Genomic DNA, 17,361 nt, shown 5'->3' with positions numbered 1-17,361 from the left:
AATCAGCAATGAATTCATGGGACACTCACCACTCCAACATAGAGGGGTTTGCTGAGATCTAGGTTTGCTCTCCAGGAGAAGAAAATGGAGTAGGAGCAGAGCATCACAGTGAAGAGCCACAAGACTGAACGCTGGGAGTTGCTGCAAATGTATATCAAGCAGAATCATCAACACATCATTAGGCCAAGTCAACATTTCTCAGACTGTGGAGGAAAAAGTGGCAAGGGCACTGCGGATTGCAGAGACCTTATGGGGCAAGGGAATCAAACCCAGTCTTGCCATTTCCCACGTGTACAATACTGCTGTTTTTCAGGTGCCACCACCAAACACATCTTCCCCTCCCCTTTCAGCATTGTGAAGAGGCCATTCCCTCAGACAGTTTGTTCACTTTCCAGGCCTCCTCATCTTCCCATGAACACAGTAAGAAGTCTTACAACACCAGGTTAAAGTCCAACAGGTTTGTTTCGAATCACTAGCTTTCGGAGCACAGCTCCTTCCTCAGGTGAATTCACCTGAGGAAGGAGCTGTGCTCCGAAAGCTGGTGATTCGAAACAAACCTGTTGGACTTTAACCCGGTGTTGGAAGACTTCTTACTGTGCTCATCCCAGTCCAACGCCGGCATCTCCACATCATGTCTTCCCATGAAAGCACAGGAGATGCAACACCTGCCGTTTGACCTACTATATTCCCACTGTCCTAGACCCAAAATACACTTTCCCGGTGAAACAATTTATTTGCATTTCATTTAATTTGAAATGTATTTCGTATACATTGGGAAAACCAAATGTGGATTGGAACACCATTGTTCAGTTTGCAAGGATGACCCCAAGCTTACAGTCGCCTATCATTTGAATTCTCTGCTCCACTCCTGCTCCCACCTTGACCTCCTTCAGTTCTTCAACAACACTTAATGGAAGCTTGACAAACAGTACCCAATCTTTCAACTCAGCACTTTGCAGCTTTCTGGAAAACAGTGAGGTCTTTCAGAACCTTAGCCACCGTTGGTTCAGACCGCAACAATTGTCCCAAAGGGCAGTGACAGTCTGGAATGCATTGCCTGGGAAGGTGGCAGAGTTGGTTGCCTCACATCCTTTAAAAAGTACCTGGATCAGTACTTGGCAGCAATAACATTCAAGGCTATGGGCCAAGTGCTGCCAAATGGGATTAGGCAGGTCAGATGCTTTTCATGTATTGGTGCACTTGAGGCCGAAAGGCCTCTTCTGCACTGTATTAATCTGCTTTTACTATTTACACTTCCCCAGTCCCATCTTCTCTTTTTTACTCATCACATTACTAACTCTTTTTCCCTACACCACCATTACTTTTGTAAATTAACCACTCCAGCATTCCACATATTAGACTTCCCCTCCCCTCCTTTATTTGTTTAAAACCATTTATAATCGCTAATATTTCCCAATTCTGACAAAAGATTATCAACCCGAAAGCATGAACCTATTTCTCGTTGTGTGACTTGGGGAGTATTTCCAGCATTTTGGTTTTATTTCAGATTTCCAGCATCCTGCAGTATTTTGCTAGCTGTTCAGTGTGGCCCAGTAGATGACATGCACAGTTACAGGAGCTTATGGATAGGCCAGGTGTGAGGGGCTCTGGGATCTAGAGGCACCTTTGCGTTTGCCCCATACCCAGCAATGTAATCTTGCAACATGTTGAATTCATCACTGGTGTTCTGTGAAAATTCAGGGCCTGCGGTACAGTTGTTTGTAGAGGGTGGACAACTGACAATACTCAGCTCCTCACCAGCCATGTTCCTGGAATCTGCATCAAAAGATCAGTAAGCCAGGTGGAGATTGGGAATGAGTGGGAGGGTCAGAAAATACAAAAAACGGAAATATCAATTTATCACCCACATCAACAGATTTCCATCCTATCCCACCCCTAAATGGTGGAGATAGGAAATTAAACTGCAATTACCATCTACCTGTTGGGAGTGTAGCAAAGTTGTTGCAAGGGAACTTGGAGGGAGAGAGAACGCATTTACAGCATGGGGGCTTGTGAAGATAGAGTGCATTAACTGCATGTGCTGAGCGCTCTAATTTATACCTTTTAAAGCCCTGCAGTGGGATGGCTGCGAGTGCCAGGGTTGTCCCGATCGTTGACAGTTCAGTCTTTATTTGTGCCACCTGAAAACTGTGGAGAACAGAAAGATCCAGAAGTTAGCTCTGCAAATGATTAACTCACTGAGATTCCTTCCCCTTCTTCCCGGTTAATATGCTCAATAAATCAATTCACAGACAAACTGCTCTCAATCAGTTGCCTGAATTCATACAGTTCCTTTAATGTAAATATATTCCCTGCACACCATATGGCTTCCATCAGAACACAAGCCACTCGCTATCACTATGGAACATAACTTTGTCTTTGAATCTAAAGGTCAACACACCATGGGTGGTGTTACCCTATCTAATCCCTCTCCCAATGTGTAAACAGGGGGAGGGAAGGTTTTGACTTTGTAGTGTTTGGAATTATTTTAAATGCATTATTAATTGTAGACCTATTAGAGTCCAGCATAATTTTGGTTACTCTTGTGCAGTTATTTTTCTTCCGTTATTATTACAAAGAAAGTAAATAAGTTAAATTATTTTAACCTGAACAACTACTGCATGGAGGCTGGGAACACAAACTGAGCAAATCACAAAACAGCTTGTTAGGGTACTAGGCAGTATCAGCTGTCACTCACCTCCATACCTGCAGCAGTCCTGAACCAGATTCTGATTTGGCCTAGAAGCAAACAAAGTCCCATCGGGAAACATTTTCAACTTGTCTGAACATAAGTGTTAAAAATTATACTGTGTCCAGAGGTTTCCCGAGAATAGAGTCCACTGAATTGTAGCTCCAGTATACAGGAGGTTGAGAGTAGTGAGGTCATGAGTAAGGTTTCAAAGTTGCAGAGTGTACCGGCAGGCAGGAAGGTGGTTTAAAGTGTGTCTTCTTCAATGCTAGGAGCATCCGGAATAAGGTGGGTGAATTTGCGGCATGGGTTCGTACCTGGGACTTCGATGTTGTGGCCATTTCGGAGACATGGATAGAGCAGGGACATGAATGGTTGTTGCAGGTGCCGGGGTTTAGATATTTCAGTAAGCTCAGGGAAGGTGGTAAAAGAGGGGGAGGGGTGGCATTGTTAGTCAAGGACAATATTACGGTGGCAGAAAGGACGTTTGATGAGGACACGTCTACGGAGGTAGTATGGGCTGAGGTTAGAAACAGGAAAGGAGAGGTAACCCTGTTAGGGGTTTTCTATAGGCCTCCGAAAAGTTCCAGAGATGTAGAGGAAAGGATTGTAAAGATGATTCTGGATAGGAGCGAAAGCAACAGGGTAGTTGTTATGGGGGACTTTAACTTCCCAAATATTGACTGGAAACGCTATAGTTAGAGTACTTTAGATGGGTCCGTTTTTGTCCAATGTGTGCAGGAGGGTTTCCTGACACAGTATGTAGATAGGCCAACGAGAGGCGAGGTCATATTGGATTTGGTACTGGGTAATGAACCAGGACAGGTGTTAGATTTGGAGGTAGGTGAGCACTTTGGTGATAGTGACCACAATTCGATTACGTTTACTTTAGTGATGGAAAGGGATAGGTATATGCCGCAGGGCAAGAGTTATATCTGGGGGAAAGGCAATTATGATGCGATGAGGCAAGACTTAGGATGCATCGGATGGAGAGGAAAACTGAAGGGGATGGGCACAATGGAAATGTGGCGCTTGTTCAAGGAGCAGCTACTGCGTGTCCTTGATAAGTATGTACCTGTCAGGAAGGGAAGAAGTGGTCGAGCAAGGGAACCGTGGTTTACTAAAGCAGTCGAAACACTTGTCAAGAGGAAGAAGGATGCTTATGTAAAGATGAGACATGAAGGTTCAGTTAGGGCGCTCGAGAGTTACAAGTTAGCTAGGAAGGACCTAAAGAGAGAGCTAAGAAGAGCCAGGAGGGGACATGAGAAGTCTTTGGCAGGTAGGATCAAGGATAACCCGAAAGCTTTCTACAGATGTATCAGGAATAAACGAATGACTAGGGTAAGAGTAGGGCCAGTCAAGGACAGTAGTGGGAAGTTGTGCTTGGAGTCCGAGGAGATAGGAGAGGTGCGAAATGAATATCTTTTGTCAGTATTCACACAGGAAAAAGACAATGTTGTCGAGGAGAATACTGAGATTCAGGCTACGAGACTAGAAGGGCTTGAGGTTCATAAGGAGGAGGTGTTAGCAGTTCTGGAAAGTGTGAAAATAGATAAGTCCCCTGGGCCGGATGGGATTTATCCTAGGATTCTCTGGGAAGCTAGGCAGGAGATTGCTGAGCCTTTGGCTTTGATCTTTAAGTCACCTTTGTCTAAAGGAATAGTGCCAGAAGACTGGAGGATAGCAAATGTTGTCCCCTTGTTCAAGAAGGGGAGTAGAGACAACCCCGGTAACTATGGACCAGTGAGCCTTACTTCTGTTGTGGGCAAAATCTTGGAAAGGTTTATAAGAGATAGGATGTATAATTATCTGGAAAGGAATAATTTGATTAGAGATAGTCAACACGGTTTTGTGAAGGGTAGGTCGTGCCTCACAAACCTGATTGAGTTCTTTGAGAAGGTGACCAAACAGGTGGATGAGGGTAAAGCAGTTGATGTGGTGTATATGGATTTCAGTAAAGTGCTTGATAAAGTTCCCCACGGTAGGCTACTGCAGAAAATACGGAGGCATGGGATTCAGGGTGATTTAGCAGTTTGGATCAGAAATTGGCTAGCTGGAAAAGACAAAGGGTGGTGGTTGACGGGAAATGTTCAGACTGGAGTCCAGTTACTAGTGGTGTACCACAAGGATCTGTTTTGGGGCCACTGCTGTTTGTCATTTTTATAAATGACCTGGAGGAGGGCGTAGAAGGATGGGTGAGTAAATTTGCAGATGACACTAAAGACGGTGGAGTTGTGGACAGTGCGTAAGGACGTTACAAGTTACAGAGGGACATAGATAAGCTGCAGCGCTGGGCTGAGAGGTGGCAAATGGAGTTTAATGCAGAAAAGTGTGAAGCGATTCATTTTGGAAGGAATAACAGGAAGACAGAGTACTGGGCTAATGGTAAGATTCTTGGCAGTGTGAATGAGCAGAGAGATCTCGGTGTCCATGTACATAGATCCCTGAAAGTTGCCACCCAGGTTGAGAGGGTTGTTAAGAAGGCGTACGGTGTGTTAGCTTTTATTGGTAGAGGGATTGAGTTTCGGAACCATGATGTCATGTTGCAGCTGTACAAAACTCTGGTGCGGCCGCATTTGGAGTATTGCGTGCAATTCTGGTCGCCGCATTATAGGAAGGATGTGGAAGCATTGGAAAGGGTGCAGAGGAGATTTACCAGAATGTTGCCTGGTATGGAGGGAAGATCTTATGAGGAAAGGCTGAGGGACCTGAGGCTGTTTTCGTTAGAGAGAAGAAGTTTAAGAGGTGACTTAATTGAGGCATACAAGATGATCAGAGGATTGGATAGGGTGGACAGTGAGAGCCTTTTTCCTCGGATGGTGATATCTAGCACGAAGGGACATAGCTTTAAGTTGAGGGGAGATAGATATAAGACAGATGTCAGAGGTAGGTTCTTTACTCCGAGAGTAGTAAGGGCGTGGAATGCCCTGCCTGCAACAATAGTGGACTCGCCAACACTAAGGGCATTCAAATGGTCATTGGATAGACATATAGTGGGCTTTAGAGTGGTTTCACAGGTCAGCGCAACATCGAGGGCCGAAGGGCCTGTACTGCGCTGTAATGTTCTATGTTCTGTCAGGGCACCAAGTTACCCTGCCCAATCCCTTACTCACAATGGGTGGCATTACCCTGGCAATGGGCAATGCCACAAGATATCAGCAAGGTGAAAATAAAAAAAAGGTTCTGGAAAAGCAGAGCAGATCTGACAGCATCAATGGAGAGAAACTTATCCTCAAGAGCTTTTCCAGCAAAATTTTTATTTCAGATCTCCAGCATCCACGGTATTTTGCATTTATACCAGCAAGGCTGAGATGGGGCGGTAGTCGCGCGCGTGCTTGTGTGTGTGTGGGGGAAGAGAGAGGGGAAGAGTAAGTGAGTGAACAAGCGAGGGAGCAGAGGGCAGTTATCAGGCGAACACTTGTTATTTTGAGGAAGTTGAATCACAGCTGAATGTAGGTGTGTGACGTCTGTCGGATGCAGGGATGAGGACGAATGTGTGGAATTGGATCTCTGAAGATTGGGAGAATGGAGAAGAAAATCTATAGCAGTTCTGAACACTTTCAAATACTGAGGAGGAAGGTTCATCCATACAGAGGTTTGACCATTTTTTAACCTCTTAAAAATATCTGACATTTGACAAACCTCTGCAATACTGAATATTTCCAAATTTCAAGACTCAACATCTCAATCCCTAAGTCAGTGTGAAAAGTGACAAAGGGTCAGGCTTTACCAGATCAAATGTGCCGTATTCCTCCCGTAGCAGGTGGGTGATGAAGCCTCTCAAGGTGGTCTGGTCTCCCCAGCTCCACCGTGCTTGATTGAGGTAGGATGAGATAGGCAGATAGAGGTAAGGCAGCAAACCAGCTCCGAAACACAGGCCTAACCTCAGCACCACCCTCACAGACAATTCCTGGTCATTTAGGGCACAACAAAGCAGAATGGTAAACAAATGATTCTGTTGCAGAGTCAGCACAGAGATAAAAACACAGGTTATACATAGTTGAGAGATACCTACACAGTCTAGAGAGGGAGACAGAAATAAAAGCATAAGGGTAAGAGGAAAAAGTGATAGAGAAAGTGGGAGAAAGGTTAGATAGGAGGAAATTCAGTGAAATAGTGTGAGAGAGATAGCAGGGGAGAGATTAGAAAGAGGAAAGTGGAGGCAGCACAGTGGTTAGCACTGCTGCCTCACGGCGCCGAGGACCGGGGTTTGATCCTGGCCCCAGGTCGCTGTCTTTGTGGAGTTGCATTCTCCCCATATCTGCATGGGGTCTCACCCCCACAACCCAAAGATATGCAGGGTAGGTGGATTGGCCATGCTAAATTGTCCCTTAATTGGAAAAATAAAAAAGAAGAAACAGGAGTGTGTAGGAGAAGGTTGGACAGAAAGAGAGGGAAGAGAGCAGGACAGGTTAAAGAGAAGTAGAAAAAGAGAGATATGTAAGTTAAGGGAGAGAGGGGAAGAGCCTGGATAAGAGTGCTGCTGCACAGCGCCAGTGACCCGGGTTTGATTCTGACCGTGGGTGACTGTGTGGAGTTTGCATATTCTCCCCGTGTCTGTGTGGGTTTCCTCACACAGTTCAAAGTTAGGTGGACTGGCTATGCTAAATTGCCCCTTTGTGTCCAAAGGTTAGTTGAGGTTATGGAGAAAAGGGGTGGGCTTGGGCCTAGGTAGGGTGCTCTTTTGAGGGTTGGTGCAAACTCTGTGGCCGAATGGCCTCCTCCTGCACTGTAGGGATTCTTTGAAAGAAATAGAGGAGAAATTATGTGTAGGGAACAGAAGAGGAAAATGTGAGATGAAAACAAGGGAGGAAGAGACAGAAGAAAAGTAAGACACCAAGTAGCAGTCAGAGAGACAGGCAGTGAGAATGAGCAATAGATGGTGATCAGAAATTAAAACAAGGGTGATATTTTACCTTCTCTCTGTGTAGTCTAAACAACACCCAGGGCACGATGTACATCATGTAGAGAACAATGGTGTGCTGATTACACAGACTCAGGCCACAACAGAATGCACCCAGCAGAGAAAGCTACAAATAGAAACAATGCTTTATCAGAGAGAGTTCAGAGGCTTTAACATGAGCTGGAGCAGGTCTATCCAAAGTGCAGCCCATGAAACTCCTCTATGTGTGTGGTATAGATACATCTACAGTGCTGTTAGGGAGGGAGTTCCATGATTTTGACCCAGCGACAGTGAAGGAACAGTGATATAGTTCCAAGTCAGGATGGCGAGTGGCTTGGAGGGAAACCTCCAGGTGGTGGTGTTCTCAGGTATCTGAGTATGGGAAACTGCTTCCTGGGATGCATCTTGTCGACAGGTACACACTGCTGCCATAGTGTACCGGTGGTGGAGGGAACAAATGTTTGTGGATGGGGTGCCAATCAAACAGACTTTGTCCTGGCTGGTGTCAAGCTTCTTGAGCTTTGTGAACTCATCCAGGTAAGAGGAAAATATTCCCTCTCACTTTGGACTTGTGGATGATGGGATTCCTAGCCGCTGGCCTGCTCTTATAGCCACAGTATTTATATGGCTAGTCAGTTCAGTTTCTGGTCAATGGTAACCAATAGGATGTTGATAGTGGGGGATTCAGCAATGGGAATGGTACTGACTGTCATGAAATGGAGTGAATGGTATTCACCAGATGGTAGTTTCTTTGAGGGTAAAGAATCACACAGTACCTGCATGGGCAGAGGTCTCAAGTTTCCTCAAGTTTCTCTTATGCATTCTTTTAATCCTTACCTCCAAACTGAGGAACATATTTCAGGCTCAGTTTATGCTTGAGGGCAATTGCTGATGCCTGACAGATCAATCCAGAGGAGTACAGGATTCTGGAGTTTTGCAACCAACAGGACATTGAGATGAGCAGATCGCAGTCAGCCAGTCAATAAAGAGGTTCACTGCCGTGGACCAACAAACAGCCATTGGAAACTGTCTGAAGCAATGCAAGACTGGTGTTCAATGGGTCTGCAGTCTGTCTTCTATTGATCACTGGGTCTCCAATCCATCTCCCTCTAGTCAAAGAACAAAGAAAGGTACAGCACAGGAACAGGCCCTTCGGCCCACCAAGCCTGTGCCGACCATGCTGCCCGTCTAAACTACAATCTTCTACACTTCCAGGGTTCGTATCCCTCTATTCCCATCCTATTCATGTATTTGTCAAGATGCCCCTTAAACGTCACTATCATTCCTGCTTCCACCACCTCCTCCGGCAGCGAGTTCCAGGCACCCACTACCCTGTGTAAAAAAATTTGCCTCGTACATTTCCTCTAAACCTTGCCCCTCGCACCTTAAACCTATGCGCCCTAGTAACTGATCCCTCTACCTTGGGAAAAAGTCTCTGACTATCCACCCCCCTCATAATTTTATAGACCTAAATCATCAATCACCTAGTCATCAATAGGTTTTCAATCTATCACTTGTTTATAATGTTTAGATTTGTCTTGTTTGATTAATATCATTAAGATTATCCATTATTGAACAATGATATATGGAATGAGGACCAGAGGATTTGTCAAAAATTAAATAAATTAATACAAGTATTGCCTCATTCAGCCCATTGCTGGACTGCAGCCAATCCCTCACATATTGAGGGGCTTCACAGTAAATTATATTTTAGTGTCTGAGATGTGAAGCAAGGCCTAGAATAATTAGTGTAGTAAGAGTCTATTCAGCCCATTGTGTCTGCACCCTCTCTCCAAATGAACAATTCACTTAGTGCCATTGCTCTGCCTTCTCCCCATAACCCTGCACATTCGGCCTCTTCAAATAACAGTCTAAATATCCTTTTGAATGCCATGATTGAACCTGCCTCCACCAGTCTCAGGCAGTGAATTCCAGACCTCAACCACTCGTGTCAAAAAGCTTTTCCTCAATTTGCATTTGCTTCTTTTTATTCCTTGAAGTCTTTTCCCTTGCGTTCGCGATCGTTTTAGTAGTGGTAATAGTTCGTCTCTGCCCATCCCATTCGATAGAGGAAGGATTCACTCGGATTTTACCTTGGACCTTTCCTGGGCTGTTGGTGCTGTGCTGAATCGAACAGTCAGGACCATGAGGAGACTCACAAAGAAGTTGTTCAAGGTGAAAACCTCTGCTGCAACTGACCACTGCCATGCTAGCCGGGAGAAGGCAAAGAGCCCAGCGGCGAGAATCCCTCCAGAGTACGAGTCCGACAACCTGAAACACAGGAATGGGACCTCAGACATAGAAACAGGAGTAGGCCATTCAGCCCAGCTACTGTCCCACCACTAATATATAATGGCCGATTGGTAGCTCAACTCTAGTTATCCTTCTGTTACTACATTTTCTACAACACCCTTAACAAAACTCAATCACAGCAAAAGACAATTGGCTGCATATTGCGAGCAAGCATCGATCACCCAGTGGTGAGAGTTGAAGTGACCCAATTTCACAAATCCAACACAACCACCCTGCCCCCTCCCGCACACTATGAATAATGGTCCAGCTTTACCAACACCAACCACCCATCCTCCATCCACCCATGCCCCCAACACAATGAATAATGGTCCGATTGATTAATTGCATTTGATCACTAAAAAGTGATCCTTGCTGGTTGGCTGGTGTATGGGGTAGAAGGGTGTTGAACGAGTGGGGGTGGTGAGTCTTGTGGCGTTAGCACGGGAGTGGTTGCATTTTCACAAGCTCCGGCCCTGCTCATATTTAAATCTGTTGTTTCATCCTTGTGCACATTTTATTTTGTCTTTTCTTGGTTTACATAGCATAAACTATGTCCTGAAAATTGTTAGTTGGTGTTTCTGCATGATAGAGCAGAGTTAGAATGTTTTAATCATCGATTGTTTGTGGTGGCTGGAAGAGTGGGGTGGGGCCTTGCCTTTAATGGCGCAGTTGCTTTTGAGCAGGCTCCCACTCTGATAGCGCGGTGTGCATCGACAAATGATGGCTGCCAAAAAATATGCTGTTCTGGGTGAAACCCTTGGCTCGGAGGTCCCTGCTGGGAGTGCACCTCCATACGGTTGAGTTCCTGCTGCATGGTGGAAACAGGAGAGGATTGCTGCTGAGCCCAGTCCCCAAGGCAGTGGAGAGGTTCCCAGTTCAGTTCGAGAATTGGCTGCCATGTTTCGGGAATCTTGATCTGGAAGCTGGGCAAATTAAATTTGATGGAGAACATGTAATTATGCCTTCAAAGTCTGGGGTTAGTGTGGTCTTCTGACCACTAAGTCTCGTGTTGTCCAAATCCAGATGTCAGTCTCGAGGGGCTGGGGATGGGTGAACTGATTGATTCCCCCACCTCCCGGCCAGAGCCTAGGTTAGTGACCGCCTGTGGTCTGGTGAGGTGGCATGGTGCAAGTGTCTCATGCCTAGATCACTGGAATCCTTAGCGATCTTGAAGAGTGCCTTTGATTCTGCCTCATCTTGATTTTAGCTTTCATTTTGCACCAGTAAAGGCCCAGACAGACTGCGTGATATTATGGTTATTTGTTCTATCCTGGGCCTGGAAGGGAGTTGGATTGCATAGTGGGTATCCGTATAAGCCCCCCCCCGGGTCTGGAAGGGAGTTGGATTGCATAGTGGGTATCCGTATAATCCCCCCCCCCCCCCCAACAGGGCCTGGAAGGGAGTTGGATTGTGCACATTAATTATGGGAATAACACATTATCCATTGTGTTGGGGTCATGGGTGGATGGAGGATGGGTGGTTGGTGTTGGTAAAGCTGAGGGCTGCCTTGCATTCTGCAGCTCTGTATTATCCTAGACTTTTCTCCCCCTTGATCATGCTGTTGTCTGCTTGATGTTGTCAATTTCTGTTCACAGGGAAGTGAATAATGTGGGCGTGTTGGCCTGTACCATTGATTATGCTGATTTAACAAGTTCATATCATGTTATACCAATATTGAATGAAGAATTTGGGCACAGTCTCTACCTTAATGTATTTGGGCATTTTTTGTCTGACTATCTGAAAGATACTTTCTGTTGTCTCTCCGAAGGTCTCGTTTGGAAAGATGAGCAGAGCAGGGTGAGGGATGGAGCTGTTCGGATTAGTTTGCCTTCGCTGTGATAGCGTTAGAGCTAACCAGTTTTTTTCCCCCCTTACTTTTTCTTTTAATGTGAATTGAGAGCTTCTGTGCTTTTCTTTTTAGGCCCAGACAGACTGCATGCTACATGATGGTAATTTGTTCTGCCCTGGGCCTGGAAGGTCGTTGGATTGCATAGTGGATATCCGTATAATCTCCGCCCCCCCCCCCCCCCCCCCCCCCCCTCTCGTCCTTTAGCTCTTGGGCTCTGAGGTTTTCTATGTTACGTTTCTTTGAAGTATGATGGGTAACCGTGCAGTGGACTGTATCCTGCTTTAGTGCGACAGATCTTGTATCAATGGAGGGAATAGGTTGGGGGCATTGTCCCACACTTATCCGGTCCTATTTGTTCCTGTGTTTGCCTTCTATTATGTACTTGTACCTGTTTTACACCGATACCAATGGCTTCTTAAAATCTTGTTTGTTTGTTTTGATACGCTAATTGAAAGAACTTGAAAATTTAAGTGGGGCCTGAAAAGCTTGGTGCCTGACACTTGTTAGACCTTCATGCTTACTTCTTGGAGAGACATAGAAAATTGCGTCCTGTCCAATTCAGACACTTCAAATGCCTCCTCTTGTGTAACTCGCACTAAACACTGAGCCTGATTTTCCCACCTTCCCTTGAAGGGACATCTTTGCAGGATATCATCCCAAATTGATGGGCGGCACGGTAGCACACAGTGGTCATCACTGTTGCTTCACAGCGGTCATCACTGTTGCTTCACAGCGCCAGGGACCCGGGTTCAATTGCCAGCTTGGGTCACTGTCTGTGCGGAGTTTGCACGTTCTCTCAGTGTCTGCGCGGGTTTCCTCCAGGTGCTCCAGTTTCCTCCCACAAGTCCCGAAATTTGTGCTGGTTAGGTGAATTGGATATTCTGAATTCTCCTTCAGTGTACCTAAACAGGTGCCAGAGTGTGGCGACTAGGGGATTTTCACAGTAACTTCAATGCAGTGTTAATGTAAGCTTACTTGTGACATTATTAAAGATTATTATTATTGAGACACTCTCTGAGCTCCTGTCCAAATAGCCACTGGGTAATAAATCCAGAACAGAAACTTTGGCTGAATGTCTAACTAAATTCAGAAGGGGAACAAAGGCTGATGTTTACTCAGTCCACACAAGAGTATAGGCCATTGCAGACTAGTGATGAGTAGTGATTCCGAATGAGTGAATAGTCTAATAGAACGGGGGTAATAAGTAGCATAATATGATGGAATGCAGTTTTAAATGGTAGTGACTTAATAAATCAAAAATTTTAATTTATCTATGAGGGCGAGGGATGAGGAAAAACTGACAATAGACCGGAATGAACTAGACAGAACCATCAAGTAGTTGCAGCAGAGGAGGCCACCATTTGGATCTTCAAGCCCATATTAGCTAACTGCAAGAGCAATTTAGTAAGTCCTACCCCCCGTTACCCTACACAAATTTCTTCCCTTCCCGAGTGCACTCAAGCCAGTCTATTTCAGATCGTGAACACTCGCCGGTGTGTTCAAAACATTTCCCTCAAGTCGCCATTGGTTCTTCAGCCAAGTACTACATTTTCACTGATGCTTGATCCTTCCCCAATGGGACCATTCCTCCCACCCCCCCCATACAGTCTAACATGGGGGACCCCTCATGATTTTGAGCATCTTTACCAAATCTCCCCTCAATCTGCTGAATAACCCCAGTATCTTATATTAAATCGTTTAACTGAAGTTCTTCAACCCTGGGTCCAATCTGGTTTATTTTTTTTCGGAACCCTCTCTAATGCCTAGTGCAGTGCTCAAAATTGGACACAATATTCCAGTATTTTATAAAAGGAATATCTTCGTGGAATTGCAGGGGGGAAAAGGAACAAAAGGGAAAGTCTACGACAGGGTGGATGGAAAATAGGAGGGTTTAAAAATCAAAAGATGCAAAGCCAAAGGGGATGGAACAAGTGAAGAAACAAAGTGCCTTCTTGAAGGTGGTGTGAATTGCACAGTCATGAAACTTAAACCTCATTTCATTTTGAACTTTTCCCAGTTCTGTTGAAAGTTCACATACCCGAGACATGAACAGTTTCTCTCCTGCTGAGTATTTTAAGCATTTTCTGTTTATATTTCAGATTTCCAGCAAATAGTAAATAGTGTGGATGGGAGCAGAATAATAATAATCACTTGTCACAAGTAGGCTTCAATGAAGTTACTGTGAAAAGCCCCAATGCGCCACATTACTGCACCTGTTCGGGGAGGCCGGTATGGGAATTGGACCCGCATTGCTGGCATTGTTCTGCATTGCAAGCCAGTTATTTAGCCCACTGTGCTAAACCAGCCCTTAGGTTGCAAAGAAACAACAATGGATTAAATAAGTGGGTAACTGGCTGATGCAGTCCAATGAGGGAAAGTGTGAGGTCATCTACTCCGGACCCAAGAAAAAGAACAGAATATTTTCGAATGACAAAAGACTAGGATCTGTGGAAAAACAGAGATTTAGGGATCCAAGTACACAAATCACTAAAAGCTATGAACAGGAACAAAAAATAATGCAAAGACATATGGAATGTTGGCTTTTATCTTAAGAGGTCTGGAAATAATGTTACAGCTGTACAGAGTTCCGGCTAGCCCCCTCTGGATGCAGGGTGACTAACTATTGGGTGATTAAGGGACACTTTGACATGATGCAGTGGGGTTGGTGAACCCGAAAGATCAGAATGCCTGCATTTGCAGGAACATGCTATGAATGTGCAAAAAATAAATCAAAACAAAAGATTTCAAGACAGAGTCCCTGCAGGAGCCAGCGCAAGTAATCTTCAAATTAGAGCTGGGTTACTAAGGGGTGATATCAGTAAACATTCCTTCATACAAATGAACTCTTTCCCCAAATTTCTGCTCAAGCTGGAGTCAAACAAAAGTTTAAAATTAAGATTGGCAGATTTTTGGTAGAGAAGGACATTAAAAAGTATTGTTAGAACCAAGGCTGGAACAGGTAATTAAGATACAAATCAGCTACAATTTAATGGAATAGTGGAACAGGTTAGAGGGGCTGAATGGTCTACAGTTGTCAGATATTGTGCCTCTGCTAGAACTGTCTGGAGAGTGGTGCCCTGCTCTTGGACTCACCTGCCAACTGCCTCAAAGAGCAGTGAGGCTGTGGCTACCCCAAGTATCGCATTCAATACATTTACTCTGAAAACTGGAGAGCCCAATGGAATAATGGTCATTGCCAGCCTCGCCAGGAGAGTGAACAATGGGTACCCCGGAGGATGTGCCACCTGGAAAATAGGGAAACAAGGGGTCAGGGAACTGCCCACATCACCTGCAATGTAATCAACTACATTGCCCCAACTACCCATCATTTACAGATGCAAGCATCCCAGACAGTACTTACATTTTAAAAAAGGACTTATCTAATGAAATACTGGATGGACTGGCAGAGGAGTTGTACCTGCTGCACCCTCCCTCCTGGGCTCAGTCCCTTCACCCCCACCCCCTTGGTCTCTCCCAAGTCCCCCATCTACCAGCTCCTGTCACTCAGCAGTTACTTTTCTTGAACCACATCTCTTCCATGAGATGTACCCAATGTCCCCTTGACATGCCACACTGAACTCATCCATTTCACACAACAGCTAGCTCTCTCTATGACTCCTTTGGTCAGACACCAACTCTGTCCTTGGCTCACTCCACCCATTCTCCACAATATCCTTCAATCTCAAAACACATTCCCCAAACATCACCTCGACTCCTCCCAACTCTGTACCCATCTCTTCCAAAACCATCTGTTGAAAACTCGTGAGAAAATGCTGGAACATCTCAGCAGGTCTGGCAGCATCTGTAGGGAGAGAAAAGAATCAATGCTTCAAGTCCAGATGACCCTTTGTCACAGCTTTGACAAAAGGTCAGCTGGACTCAAATCTTTAGCTTTTTTCTCTCCCTACAGATGGTGCCAGACCTGCTGAGATGTTCCAGCATTTTCTCTTTGGTTTCAGATTCCAGCATCCACAGTAATTTGCTTTTATCCTGTTGAAAACTTTTCTTGGTCTTTTGGTGCTCCTTCTATTCCTCAACCCCTTAACAGATCACCCAACCCCAGGCACCCCCCACACCTGGGCTGCAGCGTAATCCATTCCATTCCTGGTCATCACATCCTTTTTCCAGTACCACCAGGCTGCCGCAGTGGCTTTTTTTTTTCTTATTCAAAGACAGAAAGTGCACCTCCACTAGTGTAATCCTCTTGGATTCTAGGAATCTGCCAAAGTCCACATCTGTACTCTTTCCATTGATTCAATTACTTTCCCTGGCCATAACATGCTGGTCTACTAAAACAATGATCCTATCCCTCTCCAATGCCTCATGACTCAGTACCCAGAGTCCCACTGGGGCATGTCAGGAAACTTCCCCAGCTCTTCACCCTATAGCAGAACCGGTCATCAACATAGATGCTGCAGCCACTCACTCACCCCCAGCTCGCAGGCAGCAGTCACAAGCTCCCCTGTGGAAATAATAACATTACAGTGACTGGCAGAACAAGAGAGCAGAAAAAACAGCTATGCACACCCCATTCTGTCACTTCCCTCACCCCCACAACCACATACTCACTCGCTCGCTCACTCTCCACCTCGCTCGCTCACTCTCCACCTCGCTCGCTCACTCTCCACCTCGCTCGCTCACTCTCCACCTCGATACCGGGGCCCCGCAAAGCTACGTGCTTAGCCCCCTACTCTACTCCCTATACACACACTACTGCCTGGCAAAATTTGGTTCCAACTCCACCTACAAGTTTTTTGATACGATCATAGTGGGCCATATCTCGAATAACGATGAGTCAGAATACAGGCAGGAGATAGAGAACCTAGTGGAGTGGTGGAGCGGCAACAATCTCTGTCTCAATGCCAGCAAAACTAAAGAGCTGGTCAATGATTTCAGGAAGCAAAGTACTGTACACACCCCTGTCAGCATCAACAGGGCCAAGGTGGAGATGGTTAGCAGTTTCAAACTCCTAGGGGTGCACATCTCCAAAAATCTGTCCTGGTCCACCCATGTCGACGCTACCACCAAGAATGCACAACACCTATACTTCCTCAGGAAATTCAGCATGTCCACATTAACTCTTACCAACTTTTACAAATGCACCATAGAAAGCATCTTATCTGGCATCACCACAGCCTGGTACAGCAACTGCCCAGCCCAGGAACGCAAGAAACTTCAGTCATGAACACAGCCCAGTCCATCACACGAACCAGCCTCCCATCCATTGACTCCATCCATGCCTCTCACTGCCTGGGGAAAGCGAGCAGCATAATCAAAGACCCCTCCCACCCAGCTTACCCACTCTTCCATCGGGCAGGAGATACATAAGTCTGAGAACACGCACGAACAGACTCAAAAACAGCTTCTTCCCCGCTGTCATCAGACTCCTAAATGACCCTCTTATGGACTGACTGCATTAACACTACACCCATGGATGCTTCATCCAATGTTGGTGCTTATGTAGTTACATTGTGTACCTTCTGTTGCCCTATTATGTATTTTCTTTTATTTCCTTTAATGGACTTAATGATCTGTTGAGCTGCTCGCAGAAAAATACTCTTCACTGTACCTCAGTACACGTGACAATAAACAAATCCAATCCAATCCACCTCCTCGCTCACTCCCTCC

General features: G+C 45.5%; 1 protein-coding gene across 3 annotated transcripts in view; it reads right to left on the bottom strand.

Annotated features, from left to right (window-relative positions):
* Positions 1-17,361, bottom strand: part of tmem260 (transmembrane protein 260) — a 61,235-nt gene that overhangs the window by 43,662 nt on the left and 212 nt on the right. For 2 of the 3 annotated variants that reach the window (XM_072483230.1, XM_072483231.1), the window contains exons 2-9: positions 16,164-16,195; positions 14,827-14,978; positions 9,686-9,863; positions 7,606-7,719; positions 6,420-6,599; positions 2,699-2,739; positions 2,062-2,148; positions 30-141 (exon numbers count right to left, since the gene is read on the bottom strand). In XM_072483230.1, coding sequence (XP_072339331.1) covers positions 30-141; positions 2,062-2,148; positions 2,699-2,739; positions 6,420-6,599; positions 7,606-7,719; positions 9,686-9,863; positions 14,827-14,978; positions 16,164-16,195 — 896 coding nt within the window. The remainder of the gene's footprint in view (positions 1-29; positions 142-2,061; positions 2,149-2,698; positions 2,740-6,419; positions 6,600-7,605; positions 7,720-9,685; positions 9,864-14,826; positions 14,979-16,163; positions 16,196-17,361) is intronic. The other variant, XM_072483232.1, reaches the window with a different exon arrangement.

This window comes from Scyliorhinus torazame, chromosome 18 (assembly GCF_047496885.1).
Source record: "Scyliorhinus torazame isolate Kashiwa2021f chromosome 18, sScyTor2.1, whole genome shotgun sequence".
Lineage (NCBI taxonomy): Eukaryota > Metazoa > Chordata > Chondrichthyes > Carcharhiniformes > Scyliorhinidae > Scyliorhinus > Scyliorhinus torazame.
Note: the sequence above shows the minus strand (reverse complement) of the source record. Positions and strands in the feature narration are given on the sequence as shown.